We start from the raw sequence: 13619 nt of genomic DNA, 5'->3' as shown, positions 1-13619 counted from the left end.
AAGGTTCGGAGCCACTCGGTTCAATACCATTGCACAGAACAGGTGAGTATAAATTAAAAAATAAAAAACTTTTTAGAAACCCTTTAAAGTATACCGGAGGAAAACTCCTCTTAGAGAGCAACTGCAGTCTGCTCACATAATTTGTAATAAAAATATCTTTGGCATTCTGAAGCTTCTCTCCAACCACTTTGCATATTATTTTATATATACTTTGATTCTGTACTTGCCAAATATGCTGCATAAATCTCCCTCCACTGAGTCTGGCTGCAGCCATTTTAACTGTGGGCAGCTGAAGCTGCAGCCTGTTCACTTCCTGGATTTACACAGACACACACCTCCAGCTCTCATTGGCCCTCTTATGACTCTTCCCACCTCCCCTCCTGGGAAACTCTCACAAGAGTGAGTGAGAGAGAGCTGTGCATGATATCATAAGCCTAGGCTTTTTACCAGACAAGAAACAGGAAGTGGGCTGTATAAAGGTATTTACTGGCAGAAAAAATGTTTTACTATCTCCACGTTAAACCCACAAGGGCAGAAGATTTAATAGATGGAAAGATGAAAAAATGACTGAAGTTTTGCTTTAAGTGTGTTGCGCTTTTGCATCCTCATGATTTATTGAATTATATGATTGTTATAAGTCCATAGAGAAGATCTATAAAGAAAAGTGGACCAAAATCCCTCCTGAAATGTGTGCAAACCTGATCACCAACTACAAGAAACATCTCACCTCTGTGCTTGTCAACAAGGGTTTCTCCACCAAGTACTAAGTCATGTTTTGCTTGGGGATCAAATACTTATTTTACTCACTGAACTGCAACTCAATGTATAACATTTGTATGATGCATTTTTCTGGATTTGTGGTTGATATTTTCTCTCTATCATTTAAAATACACCTATGATAAAAATGATAGACCTTTCATTTCTTTGTAAGTGGGCAAACAGAATCTGCAGGGGATCAAATAATTATTTTCCCCACTGCACATGTCCACCAGGGCAGTACCCGGACCCCCCATACCCCTTTATGGCCAATTACTTATGGGCCTCTCTTCTTAAATAGAGTATAGAACTTTGGCACATATCACTATTTTCTTTTAACTACAAACTTTTTTTTTTGGATAGCCACTTAAGGACCGAGCCTCTTTCTGAGATTTGTTGTTGTTTGTTGTTTTTAAGTTAACAACTTAAAGACCAAGCCTCTTTTTCAGACTCTGTGTTTACAAGTTAAAAACATGTTTTTAGGCTTACTTTGAACCCCCAAACATTTTACATTTTTTTCTAACACCCTAGAAAATAAAATGGCGGTCATTGCAATACTTTTTGTCTCACCGTATTTGCGCAGCGGTCTTACAAGCGCACTTTTTTGGGGAAAAAAAATTCACTCTTTGAAAAAAAAAAAAATAAGACAACAGTAAAGTTAGCCCATTTTTTTTTTATATATTGTGAAAGAATGATACACCGAGTAAATTGATACCCAACATGTCACACTTCAAAATTGTGCCCGCTCATGCAATGGCGTCAAACTTTTATCCTTAAAAATCTCCAGGTTGCATGTAAGGAGGTCTAGGGCTAGAATTATTGCTCTCGCTCTAACAATCGTGGCGATACCTCACATGTGTGGTTGGACCATCATTTTCAAATGCGGGCGCGACTCACGTATGCGTTCGCTTTTGCTTTTGAGCTTGGCGGGTCGGGGCGCATTTAAAAAAAATATGTTTTTTCTTATTTATTTTACCTTTTATTTTTACACTGTTCTTTAAAAAAAATAAAAAGATGTGTCACTTGTATTCCTATTACAAGGAATGTGAACATCCCTTGTAATAGAAAAAAAAAAACATGACAGGACCTCTTAAATATAAGATCTGGGGTCAAAAAGATCTCAGATCTTATATTTACACTAAAATGCAATGACATTTAAAAAAAAAAAAGAAAAAAAAAAAAAAAAAAAGAAGTGGCCCTTTAAGAGCTGTGGGCGGAAGTGACGTTTTGACGTCACTTCCGCCCTGCACTGATATGGAGATGGGTGGGGCCATCTTCCCCTCACTCGTCTCCATGTTTGGCTAGGGATCGCCTCCATCATTACTGATGGCTCTGGTAAGCGGAGGAGGGCACTGGAGCCCGGCTAGAGGAGAGGGTGCCCTCTCCCACCACTGATAAAAGTGATCTTGCACCGAATCCGCCTCAGAGACCACTTTTATCTTGAAGCAGACACCAGGGTTTTGGCAGCTAGCTAGTGGATAGAGTAAGGGAGGGTTATAACCCGTCAGTTTAATCTTTCCATCTGTGTCCCATTGGGGTGATTTCCCTTCACTTCCTGTTCCATAACCACAACAGGAAGTGAGAGGAGATCCTTCAAATATATGGGAATCCCTGGGTCGCCTGAACTAGATCCCCATTGCAAGATTTTCTCTCTATTACCGTTCTGGTAACAAACACAAAATGTTTGATTTTCTTTCACTCTTTGTGATAAGGATCACAAATAGAGAGGGTGAATCTCCCTAACGGTCACAGACAGCAAATAAAAACCTGACAGATGTTCTGATCCCTCTCCACTCTATCCAAGGCTATAAAAAAAAAAAAAAAAGATTTCGCCTTTAGATATCTTTTAAGATTTGTTTATCACAGTCAGGGTGAAAGCAGCTGACATAGCAATACACACAGAGTTCATACACTCTGTACTGAGATGTCAGTTCTGTACACAAGCAAGCACTGTGAACTCTGAACAAACTATGGACCGAAGTTTGGTGTTCATCACTGGCATCTTCTGCACAAGTTTGTATATTGACTACAGTGCTGAGCAGCCATACACACAAAGTTATATGTCTGGTGATGCTGAAACTCAAGGATCCAGGGCTCATGTACACTGCAGCTCAAAAAAAAAAATAGCTTTTACAGGCACTTGAGTTTTTTTTCACCTTGAAGAAGCTTGTAATTTTTATTAATATATATTTTTTTTACGATTAATGGCGGCGATCAGCGATTTTTATTATGATTGGGACATTATGGCGGACACGTCGGACAATTTTGACACAATTTTGGGACCATTGGCATTAATGCAGCGATCATTTCGATTAAAAATGCATTGATTACTGTAAAAATGTCACTGGCAGTGAAGGGGTTAGCCACTAGGGGGCGGTGTAGGGGTTAAGTGTGAGTGTGTGTGTGGTTTTTTTACTGTAGGGGGCGTGGCTTGGCGTGTGATGTAACTGATCATCTTTCCCTATAACAGGGAACAGACGATCAGTGACAGCCACACTAGGAAGCACGGGAAGAGGTTTGTTTACACTGACCTCTCCCTGTTCCTCAGCTCTGTGACCCGATCGCGGGACACTGGCGGCAATCGGGTTCGCGGGTCCCGGGGCCATGGAGCTCAGGACTGGGTCGCGAGTGCACCGCCGGTGCGCGCGTGACCCGCGGCTGGGCTCTTAAAGAGCAACGTATCTGTACGTGCCTGTGCCCAGCTGTGTCATTCGGCCGACGTATATCGGCGTGCGGCGGTCATTAAGTGGTTAAAGAATATGTCACCCAACATTTCATATTACTGATATGTGGCTGCTGTACTATGTACTTCTATGAAAAAGGCTCCTGTTCTCTTTGTATTGCTTCCTTTGTGTGAAATCCCTGGTGTTCCTGCCAGTACTTCTGCTTTTCTATTAAAAACTGACCACGCTAAGAATGAGAGCACAACATGATCAGTTCTCTGGCTGTGCTGAAAACTCAGCCTGCTCCCCTGTAAATGATTAGACACCACCCCATCCCCCCTCCCCCCAGCCTTTCACTGGGAAGTTCAGTGTTCTGCTGTTTCCCCTCCCTCCAGCTCTCTGAGCTCCTTATGCAGCTGAGAACAGAGGGTATGTGCGATTCCACAAGGACAAGCAGTCAGCTTCTTAGAGATCCTGTCACTGACAATATAAAACAAATTGACAGGATTGCTAGCGACAGAGTCGCCCATGTGACATCAACTTCAGGGCTGGCCATTGGTCAACCACCCATGGATGCATACATGCATAATAAAAAAAAACAAAGCTTGGATTTTCAGTAAATGAGGAACAAAGTAAATGAATGAATAGTAAGAAATTATAACATCTCACCTGTTCTTGAATCTCCTTCACCCGCCGATCATGGAGCTTTGGAGCGCTGCACATCTTAAACACCAGCCAGGCTCTGACATAATAATAGAGATCAAAGACAACAGACAGAGGAAGGAGGAAGAGGCACACGAAGATCCATCGGTGGTGAACTATCACATACTCAAAGCCTTTTGCTTTAATCCACAGTAGAAAGAGGACCAGCAAGCCAGCCAGATATAACAGCAAATCCATTTCTTCGAGGAATGTAGACCTAAAACATGAAATAATAGCAATTAAATATTTTCTGGCAATACAGTTTAATTCAAAACAGCAAATTATGCATCACAGTCCCACTTTTCTACTGACAGTTGCAAACGTATTTCATAAGGCGCTATGCTATTGATAAATCGTTCAATGTTTATTGTTTTATATTTTTAGCGCTACATTTTTTACTGATCATAGGCAGAGCAGACACAGACACATCCCGCTCTACCCTATGGGCCCTCCAATCCGATCTGCCCAGATGGAAGGGGGGCGGATCCCCTTCTGTTTTTTAGCAAATCAGATTGGAGGTAGGCGGGTGTAAAAAGACACAAGCCCGTTTACATCTGCTGCTGAGGTCAATAGATTGGGTCCGTCTGAAAAACGGACAGGTGGATCTGATTGGGCCGATCGTGTGAAAAGGGACTAAAGCCTAGTACACACGACCGGATTTTCCGACGGGAAATGTGCGATGACAGGCTGTTGGATGGAAATCCGACTGTTTGTACGCTCCATCGGACAATTGTTGTCAGATTTTTCGCAGACAAATGTTGGATGGCAGGTTTTAAAATTTTCGACGGCTAAATGTCTGTTGTCGGATTTTCCGAGCATGTGTACACAAGTCCGTTGGACAACAGTCCAAAGTACAAACACGCATGATCGAAAGCAAGGACGAGACAGAAGCGTTCGGTCTTGTAAAGTAGCGATCGTAATGGAGAATTAACATATGTGACGTGGCAATTCAAAGGGGGGTGGGGCAAATGTAATAAGTACAATGTAAAAAGGGGGGTGGGGCCAATGTAATGAGTACAATGTAAAAAGGGGGGTGGGGCCAATGTAATGAGTACAATGTAAAGGGGGGTGGGGCCAATGTAATTAGTACAATGTAAAGGGGGTGGGGCCAATGTAATGAGTACAATGTAAAGGGGGGTGGGGCCAATGTAATGAGTACAATGTAAAGGGGGTGGGGCCAATGTAATGAGTACAATGTAAAGGGGGGATGGGGCAAATGTAATGAGTACAATGTAAAGGGGGGGGTGGGGAAAATGTAATGAGTACAATGTAAAGAGGGGTGGGGCAAATGTAATGAGTACAATGTAAAGAGGGGTGGGGCAAATGTAATGAGTACAATGTAAAGGGGGTGGGGCAAATGTAATGAGCACAATGTAAAGGGGGTGGGGCAAATGTAATGAGTACAATGTAAAGGGGGTGGGGCAAATGTAATGAGTACAATGTAAAGGGGGTGGGGCAAATGTAATAAGCACAATGTAAAGGGGGTGGGGCAAATGTAAGGAGTACAATGTAAAGGGGGGTGGGGCAAATGTAATGGGTACAATGTAAAGAGGGGTGGGGCAAGTGTAATGAGTACAATGTAAAGAGGGGTGGGGCAAGTGTAATGAGTAAAATGTAAAGGGGGTGGGGCAAATGTAATGAGTACAATGTAAAGGGGGGTGGGGCAAATGTAATGAGTACAATGTAAAGGGGGTGGGGCAAATGTAATGAGTACAATGTAAAGGGGGTGGGGCAAATGTAATGAGTACAATGTAAAGGGGGGTGGGGCAAATGTAATGAGTACAATGTAAAGGGGGGTGGGGCAAATGTAATGAGTACAATGTAAAGGGGAACTTCAGTCATTTTTAATTTTTTTTTGCTTTAGCTGGAGCAGGGAAGGGTTTAGAACCTCTGCCAGAGTTTAATCCACAAAAAAAAAGCCGGCCACATGGTACACTCATCTTGTCACTCTTTATTAGCTATATACAGGGAACATATAGCAGTGATGAAGGCTTTAATAGCCGAAACGCATTAGCATTTAATGTACTATGTTCCCTGTATATAGCCAAGAAAGAGTGACAAGAGGAGTATACTGTGTGGCCAGCTTTTTTTCTACTATAGTACTATATGGGGAGGTGGATGACCCAGCTTGTGCACTGGTCTCCAGCATCTACAATTAGGCCCCTTTCACACCGAGGAGGCGGCGGTAAAGCTCTGCTATTTTTAGAGGCGCTTTACTGACGTTTTTGCGGTCAGAAAAGGGTTAGAAGGACCTGCAAAGTGCCACTGCAGCGGCATTTTGCCGGGTGTCCAGTGGTGCTGCCCATTCATTTCAATGGGCAGGGGTGCTTTAGGAGCGGTGTATACACCACTCCTTCACCGCTCCAAAGATGCTGCTTGCACTCGGGGCTTTCACACTGAGACTGCAGGGGAGCCGTTTCCCAGGCACATTACAGGCGCTATTTTTAGCCTCCGTGTGAAAGGGATCTAAAGATATAAGCAGTTGAGCTTGGGTGTTTTTCTTGCAAGATTTAATCCATGTCTTTGTCCCGGTTCAAGAGATCTCCCCTCATTTCCTATTCTGACAGCATCCTAACCTGAACCCATGTAACTATATAAAAATTGCCATCCCTTAAATCCAGCTTTAACTACTATCACCTATGTCAGGAATGTATTCATGCAGACATGATGAATTACTGACAGGTCCACTTTAAAGTGCTAGAGAACCCAAAAACAAGCATTTATAATAATGCAACTTACCAGTAGCATTCGTCTCGTCCCCCCCCCTCCTTTATTTTGACCTGCTGATCTAGCAAGTAAGTGTTATTTTTTTAAGCCGTCAAGCAAAATTAGCAGTTAGAGAGTTAAGACAAACCATTTAGCACTGACAATGAACTTCTATCAGGCTCCCTCTGGGCAGTTAAAACTATCCTTGAAAATGTTTTGTTATATCTGTCCAGTCTCTGCAAGTGTCTATTGAATCTGCCAGAAATCCAGTGCGGTCTTCTGCATTGTTATTTTAAAGTGGAATAAAAGCTTTTCTCTGCTGGTCAGCAGTAATTTACACTGAGCCTCGCATGCGCATGCATATTGGGTGGATGTCATTGCGGCCCAGCCAATCAAGTGGCTGAACAGCATGAACCCAGAAGAAGATGAAAGTACCTGTAACCAGTGCAGAATAGGAGGGGATTGTTTGTAGCGGTTAGTCTACCACAGGGGTCCTCAAACTTTTTAAACAGGGGGCCAGTTCACGGTCCCTCAGACCGTTGGAGGGCCGGACTATAGTAAAAAAAAAAAAACACTATTTATAGACAGTGCTCCCCCTTTAGTACAGTGCCCCCTTTATAGACAGTGCCCCCTTTAGTAGACAGTGCTCCCCCTTTATAGACAGTGCTCCCCCTTTAGTACAGTGCCCCCTTTATAGACAGTGCTCCCCCTTTAGTACAGTGCCCCCTTTATAGACAGTGCTCCCCCTTTAGTACAGTGCCCCCTTTATAGACAGTGCTCCCCCTTATAGACAGTGCTCCCTTTAGTAGACAGTGCTTCCCCTTTAGTACAGTGCCCCCTTTATAGACAGTGCTCCCCCTTTAGTACAGTGCCCCCTTTATAGACAGTGCTCCCCCTTTAGTACAGTGCCCCTTTAGTACAGTGCCCCCTTTATAGACAGTGCTCCCCCTTTATAGACAGTGCCTTTAGTACAGTGCCCCCTTTATAGACAGTGCCCCCTTTAGTAGACAGTGCCCCCCCTTTAGTAGACAGTGCTCCCCCTTTAGTAGACAGTGCTCCCCCTTTAGTAGACAGTGCTCCCCCTTATAGACAGTGCCCCCTTTAGTAAAAAGTGCTTCCCCTTTATTACAGTGCCCCCTTTATAGACAGTGCTCCCCCTTTAGTACAGTGCCCCCTTTATAGACAGTGCTCCCCCTTTAGTACAGTGCCCCCTTTATAGACAGTGCTCCCCCTTTATAGACAGTGCCCCCTTTAGTAGACAGTGCCCCCTTTAGTAGACAGTGCCCCCTTTAGTAGACAGTGCCCCCTTTAGTAGACAGTGCTCCCCTTTTAGTACAGTGCCCCCTTTAGTACAGTGCCCCCTTTAGTAGACAGTGCTCCCCCTTTAGTACAGTGCCCCCTTTAGTACAGTGCCCCCTTTATAGACAGTGCTCCCCCTTTAGTACAGTGCCCCCTTTATAGACAGTGCTCCCTTTATAGACAGTGCTCCCCCTTTAGTACAGTGCCCCCTTTATAGACAGTGCTCCCCTTTAGGACATTGCCCCTTTTATAGACAGTGCTCCCCCTTTAGTACAGTGCCCCCTTTAGTACAGTGCCCCCTTTATAGACAGTGCTCCCCCACCCCCCCCCCCCCTCCTCCCTCCTCACCTGCTGTCCTCCGGCTCCGCTCTGTATAATGGCGGCGCATGGAGGAGCGAGCATGTGACATACACGTCACATAGACGTCTAACACTTACCTCCTGCGCGCGTCCTTTCTTCTCCGCCTCGGTTTCCATGGGCGCACGCATGGGACGTCAGTGACGTCGCTGTGTGCGCCTACTAACGGCGGTCCCCGCGTTTTTAAAGTAAACGTGGGCCGCAGGGACTTTGCAGAGGCATCCTTGTGTTCCGAAAGCATCTTTCGGAACACAAGGATGTCCTGAGGCTAAAACACCCGGCGGGCTGGGTAATTCGCTCAGCGGGCCGCATGTGGCCCGCGGGCCGTAGTTTGAGGACCCCTGGTCTACCATAATGTGTTACAATGCCGTGTTTACTGTCACATTATGGCTAACAGCTCCTCGGGGCCCATTTAAAATAAATAAAAAATAAATAAAAAGTTGTGTAATTTAATTCCACTTTAATCACTAAAGCCCAGGAAGGATTTGCCCCCTTAATGTCCGGGCCATTTTTTTGCAATATGGCACTGCGTCACTTCAACTATGTCGCTTCAACTTTGGGTACAACGTCGGTTGTGTGACATTGTACCCAAACAACATTTCCCACAAATAAAGCTTTCTTTTGGTGGTATTTGATTACCTCTGCGTTTTTTATTTTTTGAACTATAAACAAAAAAAGCGACAATTTTGAAACAGAAAAAAAAAAAAACCTACCTTTTGCTATAATAAATATCCAAAGAATAAAAATAAATAAACATTAAGAAAAAAAAGTTCTTCCTCTGTTTAGGCCGATGTATTCTTCTACATATTTTTGGTAGATAAAAAAATAAAAAATAAAAAAAATGCAATAAGCATATATCGATTGGTTTGCGCAAAAGTTATAGCAACAAAACGCAAAATAGGGAATAGATTTATGGAATTTTTTATTATTTTTTTTTTTACTAGTAATTGTGGTGTTCTGTGATTTTTAGTGGAACTGCAACATTGCAGCAGACAGATCGGACACTTTTGGCACATTTTAGGGACCAACGACATATATACAGTGATCAGTGCTATAAAAATGCACCGTTTACTGTGTAAATGTCACTGACAGCGAAGGGGTTAACACTAGGGGGCGATCAAGGGGTTAAATGTGTTCCCTGGGTGGAGTTTCTAATGGTGGGGGGATGGGACTCCTCCCCTGTCAGAATAGGGATCTGTCCGTTTACTGTACATTGACAGATCCCCGTTCTGTCTCTCTTTCCTGGTATCACGGGTAGGTCGGCGATCATCGTGGCCACGTGCATCGGGTCCCCCCCAGCCATACAGCGGGCGTGCCTGCTATGGCTCTTAAAGGAGCCTATGTACAGGTAGGGCGTTTTGTGGGAACGTGCAGACCTGCTGCCATATGCTGGCGGCTGGTTGGCAAGTGGTTAAGCACTATGGGTCTTGCCCAGTCCTCCTCTGTGAGCTACAGAACAGCTCACCCCTATGTTACAGAGATGTGGAAAGGGAGAGTGTCTCAGAGTGACAACATTACTTCTCCATAGATACAGTACAGTCAGTGTTGTCACCCCAGGAAAGGATGTGTGCACCTGGGAAGATCACCAGATAAAAATAAAGAAACCAAATGCGGCCACCACATCTAAGGACTGGTAAGATGCAATACATTCACTTTTTTTTTCTCTGGCTTTACCCTTTTCCTCTCACAGAGTACAGCAGGGGGTTTTACACGCACTCCAGCCAATGGGAGTTTGTGTAAGGCTCCATTCACACTCGCAGGATTTCCAGTGCAATGTTGGAGCGCGGCTTTGATCCAGATTTTACACTCTCTGTATCAAAGTTGCATCAAAATTTCCATCAAACTAGTGCAGGTGCCATTTCAAAGTTGCTGCGACTTTAAGTTGCACTGATTTGAATGGGTGCCATTGAAAAAGAAAGGGCTGCAACTTGTCATGCGACTTTGATATTGCACAAGTGTGAATAGAGCCCAACTCTGACAGGCGGCTGTTGTCTGTCAGGTGGATGCAAACCGGTGGGTAGCTCTGCAGCCACTGGCTTGCTTTCACACTGTCTAGTCCCTTCTCTGCCATGTTTCCCCGGGCTCCACGTGCTCACCTGGGACTGGCGTGGCAGATGGTGTTGGGGAAGGGGAAGGAGAACAGCGAATGTCTGTTTGCTGATCTCGCCCCTCCTGTTACTGACCCAGAAGCGAGGTGTAAAACATCCCTTCCAGGCACCTGTGTCACTTTCCTCAGCCAGTATGGCAATACCTGTCACCAAAATGCATCACATGGTGGACTTTTTACCCCCTATGTCAGGGATATGCACTTAGCGGACCTCCAGCTGTTGCAGAACTACAAGTCCCATGAGGCATAGCAAGACTCTGACAGCCACAAACATGACACCCAGAGGCAGAGCATGATGGGACTTGTAGTTTTGCAACAGCTGGAGGTCCGCTAATTGCAGATCACTGCCCTATGTGATGGGAAAAAAAGTTGAGTTATAAAAGTGTAAAAAGCTACAGTTACACTCAAGCATTTAAAATCCGCCCCAAATTTTTTTACCCCTCACCCCCACATACAAATGTAAATGCACACATCGGGGTGCTTACGCACAAAGACATTGACTGTGCTACACAAATTACACATCACTGTGCACACCGGAGTGACTGCAATCATTCTAGGTCCATTATTTACAGTTATCTCTATACTGAGGACTTTATTATTATGATACAGAATGGCTGAATTTTGCATCGCATGCGGACCAAAATGGTACAGGAACCAATTTTTTTGGTCCGCATTACAATCGTATCACATAGATGTTCGAACCCATGCGATTCGATTCCTGTCCAACTTCACCGTTCGGCACTTCAATCTACAAACCGAGTTAACTTTATATTAACTTTATACTGCAGCGGTTCACAGAGGGCGGCGTGACCTGCCTGCGAATTAGATGTGATATGGGAACCTGCACAGGAATTGTTCTGGTTCCCGCATCGCATGTGCAAACCCAGCCTTAAGACCCCTTCCACACTGGGGCGGTGCAGGCGCTAGCGGTAAAGGGGGGCTTAACCGATGTTATAGCGATGCTTTTCGGCCACTAGCGGGGTGCTTTTAACCCCCTGCTAGCAGCCGAAGGGGTTAATAGTTCCAATGTTGCGGCGCTTCGTCAGCGCTGCCCATTCATTTTAATGGGCAGAGAGTTTCACCAAAGATGCTGCTTGCAGGACCTTTTTCCCATCCTGCAAGCGAAACGCCCCAGTGGGAAAGCACTCGGGCTCTCACACTGGAGAGGCATGAGAGGCTCTTTCTGAAAAGAGCCTCAGTGTGAAAGGGGTCTGAGGTCATATAGGGGACGTGTAGTGTAGTGCAATGTAGTGTAGTGCAGTATAGTATAGTGCAGTGCAGTGTAGTGTAGGGGTGCAACAGATCGTCACCGATCCGTGATCCGAACGGGTCCGCGATGAGAGCTCCGCGATCTCGGCCTTAGGAAAGGCCGCCGCTTCAGCATAGCTCCGAAGAAGCGGCGGCCATCTTTCCACACCCGGGCCATTTACAATGTGATCGTTCCGAAGGAGCGATCACTTGTAAACAAATCGGTGTCATGTCACAATGCCGGTTCCTCTCTCCCCTCTCTGTACTAATCTGTACAGTGGAGGGGAGAGATCGGATGGAAGCAGCCATCCCTCCATACCCTGCCAATACTCTGCCAATACCCTGCCAATACTACAGTGGGGGAGATTGTGGACATTACAGTGGGGACTATATGGTGGTGGAATTTTCACAGGTTTTTGCAAATTAAATTATTATTTGCTGATCCAAAAAAATGATCCGATCCGTGACTCTGGTCCAAGGAACGATCCGATCTGTGAGGTTTTTTGATCCATTGCACCCCTAGTGTAGTGTAGTGCAGTGGCAGCTGCTGCACTGCATATTCTTTTTAGCTTTTTTGTGGCGCATTTTTGGAGCGGCACCATTTATTTGAATAAAATTTAGAGTACTGAAGCTTGTCATTTCACAGGTGCACTCAATCTTAAGGTTATGCATGTTGGGTATCTATTTACTCAACGCGATCTCATTGTTTATATTTTCACAAACAATTGGGCAATATCTTGCATGTATGTGCACTAAAATTAACTTTGGTGTATTTTTTTTTTTTTTTTTCATTTTTTAAACTGTTGTGCTAATATTGCGTTAAGTAAAAAATTGGAACAACCACTATTTTATTCTCTAGGGTGTCTGCGTTCAGAACATATATCATGTTCAGGGGGATCGTGTAATCGGCAGACCTAAAATTATTATTTTTTAACATGTGGTGGCACTATATAAATCCTATATAATAATAATAATAATAATAATAATATGTGCAAAATTACTCTGGCAGCAAATGGGTTACTGCAGGCTGACCAATGAGAAGGATTTATCCCCGATTGTTGGATTTCGAGGATTTCCGCAGCATTGTATAATCAGTGCTGGGAATGGTTCTGCCATTGGGAATTACCGGCAGGTTTTTTGTTCAGTACTCTCCCCCCAGCCCCGGATAATGCTCTATCCTGCACTCTATAATCTATACACAATACAATGATAATGATGAGACTTACCTGACTCCGCAGCCGGCAGCGTTCCTACTCACCTACCTGGTGTCGCCTCCCCTCGTGTTACACTACTCCTCGCTGTCAAACTAAGTCCCGCCCACAGTCACATCACCCCTCCCACCCCGCTCTACCATTGGCCTTCGCGCAGGGCGATCAAGCTGAGCTCAGATGGCGAGTTCGCAGGAGCGGTCCAATGAGAAGCGGAGACCAGCATCGGAACACAAGTGGAAAGCGGCACTTTGGAGAAAAGCTCCAATCGTCTGTAGGGAGGGCGGGGCAGGCTGGTTGTCTTGGTGACTGAAAGCTCAGCAGCAAGGGAAGCCGACTGAGCCATTGTCTCGCGAGACTCACGCGGCTCTCGTTTAGTGTATCAGAGTAATAGAGTGTGATCTCATCTATATATATATATATATATATATATATATATACCGATCAGAAGGAGGGGCCGGCTCCTCAGTGCACGTCTATAGAAATACACGAAGACTCTCATGTTAGAATGCACTGTACATACCTACACTCCATGTCCCACTTCTACATTGCAATGAGAGAGAAGCCAATTGG

At 44.7% G+C, this 13619-nt stretch overlaps 1 protein-coding gene across 1 annotated transcript in view; it reads right to left on the bottom strand.

Moving 5' to 3' along the window:
• Nucleotides 1-13209, bottom strand: part of DHCR24 (24-dehydrocholesterol reductase) — a 34686-nt gene extending 21477 nt beyond the window's left edge. Inside the window, exons 1-2 of the mRNA XM_077453258.1 lie at nucleotides 13065-13209; nucleotides 4089-4338 (exon numbers count right to left, since the gene is read on the bottom strand). Coding sequence (XP_077309384.1) covers nucleotides 4089-4319 — 231 coding nt within the window. The 5' untranslated portion in view covers nucleotides 4320-4338; nucleotides 13065-13209. The remainder of the gene's footprint in view (nucleotides 1-4088; nucleotides 4339-13064) is intronic.
• Between the last annotated feature and the right edge of the window lie 410 nt (nucleotides 13210-13619).

Source organism: Lithobates pipiens, unplaced genomic scaffold (genome assembly GCF_037356315.1).
Source record: "Lithobates pipiens isolate NorthernLeopardFrog02 unplaced genomic scaffold, aLitPip1_a1.2 Scaffold_23, whole genome shotgun sequence".
Taxonomy (NCBI): Eukaryota; Metazoa; Chordata; class Amphibia; order Anura; family Ranidae; genus Lithobates; species Lithobates pipiens.
Note: the sequence above shows the minus strand (reverse complement) of the source record. Positions and strands in the feature narration are given on the sequence as shown.